We start from the raw sequence: 14,506 nt of genomic DNA, 5'->3' as shown, positions 1-14,506 counted from the left end.
TTGGAGTGCATGCTGATTAAATATTGTATGGCAAGACAGAAATCTCAATTGTTTCTTGACAGATAAAACTCCTGTCTTACTAGCCTTTCTGTTTCCCTACCATCAAAGGCACAGGAGAACGATCAATGTCCAAATGAGTATTTGAAGAAAATAGAGATGGCAGAAAAACTAAGACAGATGTGGATGAGTTCAAATGGCTAAAAACTCTTCCCAAGCATGTATGCTCACTTCTGAGCAATGTTACTGTGTCACTCCTATCATCAAGAAGTGAATCTGGGTTTGGCCTCATGACTTCCTTTGGCCAATGGGACATCAGCAAACACAAAACAAGCAGAGGCTTGCCCCCTCTTTCTGCTCTATTTACCCTGCAACTATCAACATGTGTACAAGCCCAGGCTAACCTGCTAAATGATGAGAAAAATGTGATTATCGCCCCAATCGACATTGCACCAAACCGCCAGACAAATAAGCAAGGTCTCCTAAGACCAACTGATCAGCAAACCATCAGACATGGTTGAGGCCATGCCGCCCCCAGCTGAGCTGACAAAGACTGTCCAGAGAGTCCAACAGATTGTGAGAAAAATCTTTAAGCCACTTTGTTTTGAGGGTTTCGGTTTGATTTGCAGCAAAATAACTGATATAGATATGTTACAAACTTTCTACAAAAATCCATTTCTATTCTCAAATAGAATTTTATTTCATACAGTTTGTTTGATATTATACCACTAACATCAGAAAAATGACATGACCTATAAGACAATATATAATTCTACCACGTCTTCAGATTCTTCAGGCAATTGGCAGGGATATAGATGAAGACGAAATATAGAATTATGCAAGTAAAAAGAATTCCAAAATCAAAGAACAGGATGTCTTGATCCTTTTGTCAGTATTGTGTATGTGCATGTGCACGTGCATGTGTGTTAACATATATATACCCATACACACACAAAAAAATCTCAAGTTAACATGTTTCAAGGATAAAGGCTAAACAAATGCAAAAATGAATTTCTGTGACAACTACAGAGTATTATCACAAAGAAAAGCATTATCACTATAAAGATCATAGAAACAGCTACATCTTACCTATACTGTCCTCTTAGTTTCTACAGAATTTAGGGCAAATTCTTTTCGCTGCTCTGGTTTTAATTAAACAAAAAACCAAACAAAACTGGTCTGCAGAAAACAACTTCCTCAGTCTTCTAAGCTCTTAAAAAAACAAGCAAAGTAAAAATCCAGTTTGGGGAAACATCAAATGACCAGTTCAGGAAAGCTTTTCGCTAGATACTCCTCTTCATACCATAGGAATGGCTGGATCTGGAGGATACTGAGGTAAAGGCACATGGACCGTGCACAGGCAGCTTCCTGCCACGAAATCTAAAGCTGCAGAACTAAAAGCAGTCCTTTGGCTTCCCTGGTGGCACAGTGGTTAAGAATCCAGCTGCCAATGCAGGGGACAGGGTTCGAGCCCTGGTCCGGGAAGATCCCACATGCCGCGGAGCAGCTAAGCCCATGCACCACAACTACTGAGCCTGCACTCTAGAGCCCGCAAGCCACAACTACTGAGCCCGTGTGCCACAAAGACTGAAACCCACACGTCTAGAGCCCATGCTCCACAAGAAGAAGCCACCGCAATGAGAAGCCCGTGCACCACAACAGAGTAGTCCCCGCTCACCACAACTAGGGAGCAGCAGCGAAGACCCAACACAGCCTAATTAATTAATTATTTAAAAGCAGTCCTTGCAGATCACATAGATAGGGGGCCAGAGCCACAACTGGTAACAAAGAGGATGCATCTGCCTAGAGTTCCCTCTGTGCCATACGTATTATCCAAGAACCCTAAGAGGTAATGGCAACTAGGGTAGGTGGCACTTCAAGGACTTGAGACCCACAACCTAGCCACACACTGGCATGATTAACAAGTCCCAGCATCACGTATTTAATAAAAGGAAGCATGGTTTTCATGTTGTACACACTGCACAAATTAGGATGAAAATTATCATTTAATAAAAAATTAATAATTCCTAACCTTAAAAGCTATCTGAAAAGCAAATGTAAGTATTGTGACATTTAAAAGATGATGGAAATAACTTGCATAGTATAGCAGCAGAAAGTTTATGATACAGTGGAAACAAATCACATTGGAAGTCAAGAGGCCTACCATAAAACCTAGCACTTAGCAGACATAATAAATGAAAAACAAATGAATGATCTAATACCAAAGGACTTTGGGCAATTATTTCTTCTCTCACTGTTTCCTCATTGCTAAAATTAAATTGTAATGAAGAGTAAATGAGTTATTACATATAAAGTGCTTAGAATAGTTCCTGGCAGTCAGCATTCAATAAATATAGTAGATACTATCACTAGATGACAGTCTAGTTCTACCACTAAACACAGGTGTAATCTCAGACAAATTATTAACCATTCTGAAATTCTATAAAATGACAGGGCTAGTGACAGATGCTCTACAGCTCCCTTTCGGCTCTAAAAAAATATTTAAATTCCAATTCTCAAACATGTTATATAGGCAATAAGTACCCCACACACACACATTAAAATTTTAAATACCAGCATATTTTCTAGACTTCAGTATATTACACAATGTACACCAAACATACTGTGGGGTGGGGGGTTGGTATGAGAGGATGTTATTGCATGTCCAGACTATCATTTAAGGTGGAGACTATAACTTGGACACATATCAAAAAAAGAAATATACTCAAAATAAGGAAAAGAGACCTGGATGAAGTTTAAGGAAATTCTGTTCTATTCCTGGCACTGTTGTGTAACCTGGCACTGAGTAACCTTAAAACCCTAAGTTACTCCTATCTACGTTTGTTTAAGTTGAGAAAGTTCAGGATAGATGATCACTAAAAGATCCCTTTGAAACTTTCTTCACTTTTTTCCTCTTTCCAAACTAGAATGTCAATTATTACTTATAATACCGAAAGTTTAGCACAAATAAATGTGAAAATTGGTTGATCTTTGAACTAAGCAGTCTCTGCTCTGAGAATGAGTAACAATGCACCAGACTTAGATGGGCCTACATTCACTTCCAAGAGCCAGTGGACTGGATTCTGCCTCTGCTTTTTTTTTTTTTTTTTTTGTGGTATGCAGGCCTCTCACCGCTGTGGCCTCTCCCGTTGCGGAGCACAGGCTCCGGACGCGCAGGCTCAGCGGCCATGGCTCACGGGCCCAGCCGCTCCGCAGCATGTGGGATCTTCCCGGACCGGGGCACGAACCCGTGTCCCCTGCATCGGCAGGCGGACTCTCAACCACTGCGCCACCAGGGAAGCCCTGTCTCTGCTTTTAAAATAATCTATATTCTACAACACAGAGAAGGGTAGGAAATAGAAAGTAGCTCAATATATGCACTGGTCTACTCATTTTCTCACATAATCACATATTTAACTGATGATTCCTTTGTATCACAATATATTTAATAGCCAACATTTATTCAGCACCTTCCACACGATGAATGCAATGCTAAGCATTAAAGCATTACTGCATAAAGCAAGAAGACAATTTTAAGTGATGTTCAAGTAAGAGAACTATTGTATGGACTGGAAAAATACATAGCGAAATTCATTTCACTTCCAAAATAAATCCACGGTAAAAAGGACAACAGAATCTTAATTATTTCACTGATTTTCTTTAAAAAAAAAAAAAAAACACAGATAAATAGAAGCTGAAATTTAACCTCTAGCGTTCACATCAAGAAAGTAATTTATTCTTAATATTCCCAAGAGGTTTCATTATATTCTTATCTCTTTGTTTCAAACGTATAGCAAAATGAGGAACAAAGAACAGAAACTTGCCTAAAACATATAATTAAGTTAAAATAAAAAAACTAAAACCTCTTACCTGAGCATGAAAATTGGACATAGTTGTTGTCTCTATATCCTTCTTTCCCAATATCTCCATTTTCACTGGTGAATTGGGAAAATTAAATGAAAAGTAGTCTAAAAAATCAGGTAAATAAGTAGCTGCCCCATGAACAATACCCATTACATAGAAAGCTGCAGAGTTCTCGTTTTCACTGAACACCAGACCCACAAACTCTTCTGCAAACCTCTCCATCTCCACAGGAGACAGGTGGGAGAGTTCATTGCTGTAGGCGTGGATAACTGATGCACCTCCATTAGGCTGGTGCTCAATATGAATGAGCTGTTTGAACTCCAAAGTGTCCAACCTTTTGAGGTTGTTCTGAACCCGTGGCTCCTTTAATGAGACAAATGGAAACTCACTGTTCTCTGGAATTTTGGAATCATAGTTCTTGGTATCCAAATTCTTTCCACTGTAATCCTTTATGTTATCATTTAGGATGCCTTTGGCTTCTTGATCTTCAACATCAGACAGCAATCCTGAGCAGATGGTTTGAATAGATTTGCTATACATTTTTGGACGCTTCCGTTTTTCATTCTCTTTGTGTTTCTTTTTCTTCTTCTTCTTTGCCTTCTTAATTTGTAAGTCTTCTACACTTGTTTTTGGTTTCTCCTTCCCACCTGTTGGGAAACATTTTTTTTGAAACTCTGTATTTTAGTTTCTTTAAAAACCATGCTTTAGCAATTGTTTTATAATAAATAAGCAAAATTCACTCAGAATGAAGTTTATATTTGGGACTTGTTTTACACAGTATTGACAATCATAATTTAGCCAGGTTCTTTCCCTCTCTCTCCACACACACAGGCACACACACACAGAGGAAGGCTTAAGAAAATGTTATGCCTAGAGTGCATGGTACCATTCTGACATGTAGCAGATGCTCAATCAGTATTTACTGAAGTAACAAAACGAATGCTTTAGAAACCATAATCTTCAAATTCTAAATACAGAAAGTCAGAAATGGAAAGATGAACAAAAGTCAATATGAACAATGCCCTGCAGATGCTTTCCATCGATATATATCATTTTTACTTTAAATTCTTAAAAATTGCATATAGGTGTCAAGACTTACAAATCATAAAAGGAGAAAAATACTTGCATAGTGTATCAGCAACAAACATAGCAATTCCTTAGCTTTTTACCATGTGTCCTCCTTGGTAAAGTACTCTTTCATCCAAAATGGGCTATGTTAGATCTACTAGAGTCTACAAAGTTTCCAGTGAAGACCTAACAAGGTACCATAAGAGATGACAAAATTAGAATCATTTATCATGTCCTAAGTACAAATGATATCCATGTACTGGTAAAGAGAGAAATTTAAAAAAGGAAAGAAAGAAAGAAAAAGATATGGGTCATAGTAAGTTTATATATTAATGAGTTTCTGTAACCAAAGGCAAGTAGACCCTGGACTCAGTAATTCAGAAATCCAAAGAATAAAAGATTAATCCACAGAGGCTATACAGCTATAGAATTTAAGTGTACATATATAAATACAACATTATCACAGTATACTTATTTCTATACGATACGAAAAATAGAAAAGAGTAAACATCCTCACGAGAAAATATTATGCTTCCTAAGATAATATGAAAAAAGTCATTAAGATAACAGTTGAGGAAAGAAGGCATTCACTGTTTCCATCTGTTATTTCACTTTCATAGATAACCTGTCATGAATTAAGTTTTCTCAACCTGCTTCTTTAGCCAAATTCTTCCATCCTCACATATCTCTATTATTCTTTTCTGTCTCTGGTGAATGAGATGTCCTGCCTACTTCCCCAAAATAAGTCCATCCCATCAACTCCAAAACCCTTGCTTAAAGTTCTCTATCCTCTTCTTTTGACCATCAAACTTCTTATAAAAAACTGCAATGCCCAGTGCCTTCCCTTTATTAACCGACCATTCTTATCCCCTAAATTCTAGGTCTGCTTCCAGTCTACTCAAATTTACTTTCCCAGAATGTTCATATATCAAATCCAATGATATTCTCTCAAATCACTCTTCCTGATCTCTCCAATGTTTTATGTAATTACCCAACTCATCCTTGATTATTTTTTACTTCCATGATACTACTGCCTTAATTTTTGGTCTAAAAGCCTCATGACTATCTCTCATCCTTAATGCGGGAGCCATATTAATCATTCTATACGTTTTATATATTGCTTTGATCATGTTCATCCCTTGACTCAACTGCTTTCAAGCGTTCTCAAATACAACCTCTTCAGTCTGGAATCCAGGGTCAATGCCCTCCAGTACGCCATGCTCTGGTCCAATCTGCACTACTTACAATTTCTTATGAAACATACCTAGTCCAACTTTATCTTTCTACTACTGGCAAAGGCATTTTCTTTCCCTAAAATATCCTTGCCCTGCCTAGTACTTACTACTGAACTCTTTCTTACCCATCCTTTAAAGACTACTCTTACATCATCTTCTTCATTTTGTTTTCCCTCATCTTTGTAGTTGGAACTGAAATCACTTCACTCTAAACTCATGTTATTATATATTCTATATCTATGAATATGGTCATATAAAGTTATTATTTTTTCATTCATAGGATGCCTGTATAATATATGTCCTTCAGGATACTGTATGAGTGAAACAAATAACTTGGATGAATTCAGAGTGAAACACTTTTTTTTACCAATCATCAAATCCCTCCTGGCATCTAGTACACTGCTACAGATGAACATTTAATGACTCCATGAATGCAAAGATTTCTCTCACCAACAGACTACCTGAAGTTCATAGGTTTTTTCCCTTGTCTCCCATTCAGTCAGTTTTTCACCATATGAATACTATCACTAAATCCTAACCCTGAAACAACAACCATATATATTCTCTCAAGTTCATAGCAATTCTTGAAAAAGCAAAGTTTAATGTTAATAATAAACTATCTCTTCTAAAAATTCGTAAGTATGCAATGGAGACCAAATTGGTATCATTATGAAAAGCAAAACTAAAAATCTGTCAACATTATTGATTATGCAGGTTTGCAAAGTCATAAAATGCAACACTTAATACAGTGTTAATTTTCTCGAGTCTACATGTAAGTAGCTTTAAAATATATTAACAAATTCATACTTGCTACCCAGGTATAAACTATCAAAACATCAGATTCAGGTTAAAATCTTAGGAAAAAATTAATAATAGAAAGTTAAGGGCTTCCCTGGTGGCACAGTGGTTGAGAGTCCGCCTGCTGATACAGGGGACGCGGGTTCGTGCCCCGGTTCGGGAAGATCCCACATGTCGCGGAGCGGCGGGGCCCGTGAGCCATGGCTGCTGAGCCTGCGCGTCTGGAGCCTGTGCTCCGCAACGGGAGAGGCCACAGCAGTGAGAGGCCCGCGTACCGCAAAAAAAACCAAAACAAAAAAAAACAAGGAGTTAATCAAAATGAAAGATAAAAGAGGTTTATATTCAATATATGTAAGTAAAATCCAAATGAGTCAAGCAAAAAAGACAGTAGTGTATTAAAAAACAGGACTTAAAGTTTAACGGGCTTAGGTATAATTAATAACTAAACTGGAAATACATGTAAAATTGTACAAATTAAATGGTGTGCCAAAATAAGCAGAATTTCATTTGAATGAAAATATAAGCTTAATATCCTATTATATTTACAACTAACACATATTTTAAAGTTAAAATAGTAAATATCCAGTCATGTTACTTTAAAATAAAATAGGTACAACAGTTTGTCTATTTCTTAGTCACAAGGATGGATGAAAACAGTAGTAGTATAATAGAAACTGGAAAATACAAACTAATAAGAAATTAGTCAAGAGACTATTATATTGAGCATCAAGTAATTAAACTTCCATGACAAACTACTCTGTAATTAAAGTGAGCACAGTGTGCAGAAAAGAGTTAAACATAACACATCTGAGACTGCTACCCTCAGGCCTGCTTGCAAGGGTGGTCTCTGGCTGGTATCTGAGAACTTGTATTTTGGGAAGGTTACTACCATTCCCTCATAAGAGTGGCTCACTGTACCTGAACTGTTTGTGCAAACAATATGGTTTACATTGAACACCTGTTTTCCTTCTGGAATTTTGCTACATGCTACACAGGGGGTGCCTATGTGACCAGCTCCCAGTAGACACCCTGACTATTGAGTTTCTAATGAGCTTCCCTGGTAGACAACATTTCACATATTTTATCACAATTCACTGCTGGAAGAATTAAGCGCATCCTTTGTGACTCCACTAGGAGAGGACTCTTGGAAGCTTGTGCCTAGCTTCCTCCAGAAATTGCCACATGTGCCTTTTCTCCTTACTAATTTTACTTTGTATACTCCACTATAATAAACCACAGCCATGAGTACAAATTTATGCTGAGTCTTGTGAATCCTCCCAGCAAATCATCAAACCTGGGGGTAGTCTTGGGGATCCCCCCTCAGTGGGTACAAGTAAAATGCATTCTTTACATTTAAATCAAATCAAGGCACTAGCCTTTACTAGGTAATTTTTTAAAAAGTTTTATACAATCTCTCACTCATTTAATGTCTTGGAATGATACATGAAATGCAACAGATACATATGTAGGAAATTTTTAAATACTTAAGGAGATAAGATCATTTTGAATACTAATGTTTTTCTCTTATACTAAAAGGTATTTAAAGTACATATTTACTCTAAATTCGTAATTCTTCAAACGGAGCCCAATAAATCAGAACTATAGTGTTTTTTTTAAAGGATCCTGGTAAATACCTATAACGGAAAGAATTGCTAAGTAATATGGACCCTCAAAAAGTATAAAAGTATAAGGTTAATGGGAGACCCTCCCCACAAAGAGCCACACACATATGCACAGTGGACCTCAAACACACACATACACACACACACACACCAAGTAGACACACACATGCACAGATAGCCAAAGAGAATCTGACACAGAGAGAAATGGAGACACACACACAGTCAGAAGAAAGAGGCACTCATACGGAGACAGAAAAAAACCACACACACAAACAGATAAAAAAAACAGCATGCGTTGTTAATGGCAAATTATTTTTTAAAAATCTTTAAAAATCACAAAATCACTGGAATTAATTTCCACTCCTAACCTTAGTATATTTTTAGTGTTAATAAAGGAAAAATAAAGGTTGCCCAGAGATACTGGATATGATTTCATATCTAATATGGGAAGTAATATATATATATATATAATTCCATTATCATACACAGAAACAAAGCAGTAATTAGCTTAGCTATTTTCAACCTTTGGTCTTTGGGGAATGACTTTCCTTTATTGGCACAGCAACATCTTCGCTCCTCCTGTCATGAATTACCTACCTGTGACCTTTAGTACACTACCAATAACCTTGAACACTGGCTTCTTTTCATCCCCTTTCTACCTGCTCGTCAGCAAGCTTCGCTGATATGCTATAATGATAAAATTTACTCTCAAGAATACTATAATCATAACATCCATGTTCTCACACCTTATCAATAAACAACAAAACGGCTGAAACACATAAGTGTACTCAGAAAAAGTAGTTGGTAGACATTAGATATAAAAGGATGAGCTAAATAAGCTTATGTTTCAAATTTATTTGTTCCTTTAAACTGTTTCTAATAAAGCAAACTCCTATTTTATCAGTGAAAAACATTTACAAGATTTCTGCATCAATAAAACATTTATGGCATGTATATAATCATGTACATATTTCTAGTCATAATGCAGTTTTTAATGAAAATGTGGAAGAAATAAGACTGGTGTGGAGTAACAGTTAGTTACTTTATTTTTTTCCCCCCTTTTAAAAAAAAATTTTTTTTTTTTGGCCGTGCCCCGCAGCATGCGGGACCTTAGTTCCTGGACTAGGATCAAACCGTGCCCCCTGCAATGGAAGCACAGACTCTTAACCACTGGGCCACCAGGGAAGTCCCATGGAGTGAGAGTTAGCATCTACTGTCAGATATTCAAGTGTCATCACCAATCAATCAATGCCTGCGTCTGCCATAGCTTGCAATTGTTAGCATTATCAGAAGGAGAAAATTTTAAGGAGAGAATAAAAGTTGAAAGCCATAAAAGAAAAAGGGACATAAAGTAGTAAATAATAGGATACTTACTGCCCCCACTTAACTGATTCTCTTGTTGCTCCAGGACACCAGTAAAAAAGGATGCCTTTCCCTGATCGTAAGGCTCACTTGGGAAATGGCCGGCCACACAAGCAGAACAAATTGTTTTTGCCAGATAGTAGCAATAGCTTACACTTACTCAGTGCTTACCATGGGACAGGCACAATTTCTCAAATTAATCATGTTTTTATTCATTTAATTATCTATATACTACCCACTAGGAGGGGAGATAGTTTTGTCATTGTTTTTAATCACAAGAGTTAATCTTTCATGTGTTTATAAGTAACATTCATAGCTACTTATTGAATACCTGAGGGCTAGACAACTGTACTTGGCACTTCCCCCTTACTTTACCTCATTTAATCTCTGCAACCCTGTAAGACAGTAATTATTATTTACCTCCATTTTACAATAAATTGATTTGCCTATGGTCATCCCAGAGGTCACCAATTTATTTCCAAATCTATCTCTTTTTTTCTCCTCTATCATCACTAGGTTTTAGTTTAGCTCGGTTCAAAATACCTCTTAAATTTTTCATTTACTTCAAAGTCAAGGTTACCACTGTATATTACTGGAAAATCTCCACTTTTCAGGCTATTTAAAATTCTGTTTGCACATGTAATTTCTAGGTTCACATACTTGACATTAATCGTATGTTAGGAATCTAACATTCAACCAAGTGACAGGAATTTACATCACTGTACAGACGGATAACAAAATGACTATATGACTAAACCAATAGGGTAAAAATAAGAAAACATTTCAAGTGTTAATCATTAGCTGCTGTAGAGCACTAGTGTGATTATATTCAACTCCTGCCTCAAAGGCTTACAGTCTATTTAGACAACATAGATAAAACACACTGGCAAAAAAATAGAAGAAAAGGACCATGAGCATTCACCAAGTAGCCATCAACTTAAGCTCTGACATGTTTCTTCAAGGTCAAAAGAATTTTATAGAAAATAAAGTTCTGACAAGTAAAAAATAGAGCTTAGACAAAGTGCCACCAAAGAACATCTGGAAACAAAGAATGAAATGAAATTATAGAATCTAATACTGTTTACTTTAAATAATATAAATTAACCAGTAATTTCATTGCACCTACAGTGCTATGGCCTTTTCTCCCTTATGCAGATAGAAAGGCTTATCCACACATAAATTCAATATGAAATTAATCAAAGTCAACGTGTTCTGATCCACAAATTGTTAACTTGATGAGGCAGCAAATGAATTTGCTAGCTATCTAGCAACCAAATGCCACTGATTCTTCTTACCTTGCTATCTAAGTGAATTTAAAACTATCCTTCTATCACAAATTCTCTCTGGAAAAGTTCAGATTTATTGACAGGATTTATATTATTACCTCACCATCCACCCCTATGTATAAACAACAACTAAAAATAGTTGTAATGAGAAAAAACAGGAAACAAAAAGAGGATATTCTTAAGCATGCAAGAAACAAACAGTAAAACAACACCTTCTTATTTAGCTCAGAGTAAAATGCTCCCTCTAAATCCCAGACTATGCTATGGTGATTATCATCAAATACTGGTAAGATCACTTCCTCCACCATAACTATCATGCTAAAAATTTCTTTAGCCTTTTATTTTAGATTATCTAAATATGGATAAAGACTAGTAATATAAACACAGAGTTAGAGAACCTATTTTCAAATAATTTAAGGAACCTTATAATTACCTTTAGTACTTTCTAATAACTCACTAAATAAATATACTAAAGACATATTACTACACAGATTAGAAAACCTCACTATTATATTTACTTTTCATAGTCTGACCACAAATGTTTATTCCCAGCAAAATTCAGCACCAAATAACATTTCTTACTTTAATCACTAAGCCAATACATATATACTGAACAATGTAACACAGTACAACTGAAATCACTTAATATAAACTTACTTTTCAGCAAAATCTTTACTTCTCCATTTTCTTTCTTGATCTCATTCATTATTTTATGCTTCTTTTTTTCTCTTTCCTTTTCTTTATCCCTTTCTTTAATTTTGTCTTTGATTTTATCTAAAAGACAAAATAAATATTTAAAACTATTTTAAAATTTTATTTTTTTCATGAACTACAGTGAAATTTCTAGAATTACAACACACAAAGAAAACAAACATGCTTTTTTTTCTTTCTCTAAGGTTTTAGTTATTTATAAATTTCCTTTCATATATTGAACACTGGAATACATAATACATCATAAACTATCAAAATTTATCACTACACATTTTATTCTAAAGATTATTCTTCACATACTTCATGTCCAATACAACAACAAACTAACTTCAAATCACTTAAAGTAAGTGGCTAACTTTAATCGAGAGAGTAAACTACAACGGAAAAGGGGCTAATTTTGAAGCTGGGCACATCTGGATTGGTTAACATAACACTGGAAAAAATACTCATTCTCAATATTCTAATATGTAAAATAATGGTTGATATCTTTCTCATGAGTTACTACAAGGACTAAATGAAGAAAGATATAAAATGACTACCCAGAGCCTGGTATATATATATATAAGACTAGATGTTAGTTCCCTTATACTTGCACCTTTTAAAAAAGATATGACTGACATGGCTAACTGGTGATATTATGATATTAAAATAAAGGGTATAGGAACTCTAAGAATCAATGACCTGCATTCTAAAAATTCAAACTTTGTGTGTATAAAATTATTCGATGTCCTTTTAATTATTGTTGTTCAATCAAGCTCCTATGCACCCAACAAAAGACGAAATGCAGAGGAGAATTTTAAAATAGTGATGAAATCCTTGTCTTCAAAAAGCTTACTACTGATTAAAAAGCTATGATGGAAACACACAAAACTGCAAAAAGCCTGTAATGTAACACCCAAGATTATATAACATATATGCCAATTGCATAATTTCTTAAAATCCCTCCTTACTTCTCTTTCTATAAATACTACCCTAAGTTCAGGTCCTAGTCACCTAATGTTTAGATTACTGTCTTGATCAGCTCTGCAAACAGAAATATAATGGTTACCACATACGTAAATTTAAATTTTCTAGTAGTCACATTAGAAACAAAACAAAACTAGTGAAATTAATTTTAGTAATATCTTATTTAGCCAATATATCTAAATCATTTCAACATGGAACCAATACTAAAAACGTACTGAGATATTTTACATTCCTTTTTTCCTAATAAGATTTCAAATTCCAGTCTATATTTTACACTTATGGCACATTTCAATTCAAAGTAGCTCAACTTTAACTGTTCAAAAGCCACATGAGGACTTCCCTGGTGGCACAGTGGTTAAGAATCCACCTGCCAATGCAGGAGCCATGGGTTCGAGCCCTGGTCCAGGAAGATCCCACATGCTGTGGATCAACTAAGCCCATGTGCCACAACTACTGAGCCTGCGCTCTAGAGCTGGCAAGCCACAACTACTAAGCCCACGTGCCACAACTACTGAAGCCCGCTCGCCTAGAGCCCATGCTCCACAACAAGAGAAGCCACCGCAATGAGAAACCCACACACCACAACGAAGAGCAGCCCCCGCTCGCTACAACTAGAGAAAGCCCGCATGCAGCAACGAAGGCCCAAAGCAGCCAAAAATTAAATTAATTAAAAAAAAAAAAAGCCACGAGTCTAGGGGCTACCATACTGAACGACTCTCCAAACTACTTAACTAGATAATTCTCAAAAAAGTTAAATCTATGTATTTAATAAACATTTTAAAACTTATTAATTTAAAAAACACAAATTCAAACAAGGTATTTTCACCTATCAAACTGACAAAGTGCTTTTTTTAAAGTGATAATACTCAAAGCAGATGAGAGGACAGTTGATGGCTGAGCACACTAAAACAGGGATTCACTGACTTAACAAATACACATTGCTGAGTATAAGAAAAAGTTAGGGACACAGAGATGAAAAATCTAGATAAAGTCCTCATATGTTCATATACAACTTATTCTAAAATTCTAGAATAGATTAAGCTGTTCTCACACTTCAGATTGGCTCACTACTCTTAATTTTTGCTGTTTTAAAGTCCTTGAAAACATGTCATAGGCTGTCATCCAGCCATAAAATGTCAGTACAAATAGCTGGAGCTCAGACACATATATAAGTTAATATTGCCTAAGTAACTACACATTTTTAAATGAACTAGTTATATATCGTTAACCACAACTGAAGAAAATAGTCATCTGAAATGTCTCAGCATTTCTTTTCCCTATTAATCTTATTAACCTAAAAGTATTATTTCAATAATTATTAAACTTTTAGAAGTTTATTAAAGTATAATATACATACAGAAAAAAGCACATAAGTATACAGCTCAATTTTCACAAAAATGAACAGCACCCGGAACCCATCTCAGGTACCCCCTTCCAGTCTTTATTATGCAGCACTGCTAAGGGTAACCACGATCCTGACTTCCAACCCCACAGATTAAAATAACTATAGAATTTTAATGACATATATAAAGAATATGATACACTATAAACCATCACAGTCACAAAACAAGTTTTTTTCAGAATAAAATTAAACTAG

General features: G+C 35.6%; 1 protein-coding gene across 1 annotated transcript in view; it reads right to left on the bottom strand.

The window, feature by feature from the left end:
• The window catches only part of RSBN1L (round spermatid basic protein 1 like), a 62,508-nt gene that overhangs the window by 19,093 nt on the left and 28,909 nt on the right, over positions 1–14,506 (bottom strand). The window contains exons 2-3 of the mRNA XM_065884033.1: positions 11,890–12,006; positions 3,868–4,508 (exon numbers count right to left, since the gene is read on the bottom strand). Of these exons, the coding sequence (XP_065740105.1) occupies positions 3,868–4,508; positions 11,890–12,006 (758 nt within the window). The remainder of the gene's footprint in view (positions 1–3,867; positions 4,509–11,889; positions 12,007–14,506) is intronic.

This window comes from Phocoena phocoena, chromosome 9 (genome assembly GCF_963924675.1).
Source record: "Phocoena phocoena chromosome 9, mPhoPho1.1, whole genome shotgun sequence".
Lineage (NCBI taxonomy): Eukaryota > Metazoa > Chordata > Mammalia > Artiodactyla > Phocoenidae > Phocoena > Phocoena phocoena.
This window is presented reverse-complemented; position numbering and strand designations above follow the sequence as displayed.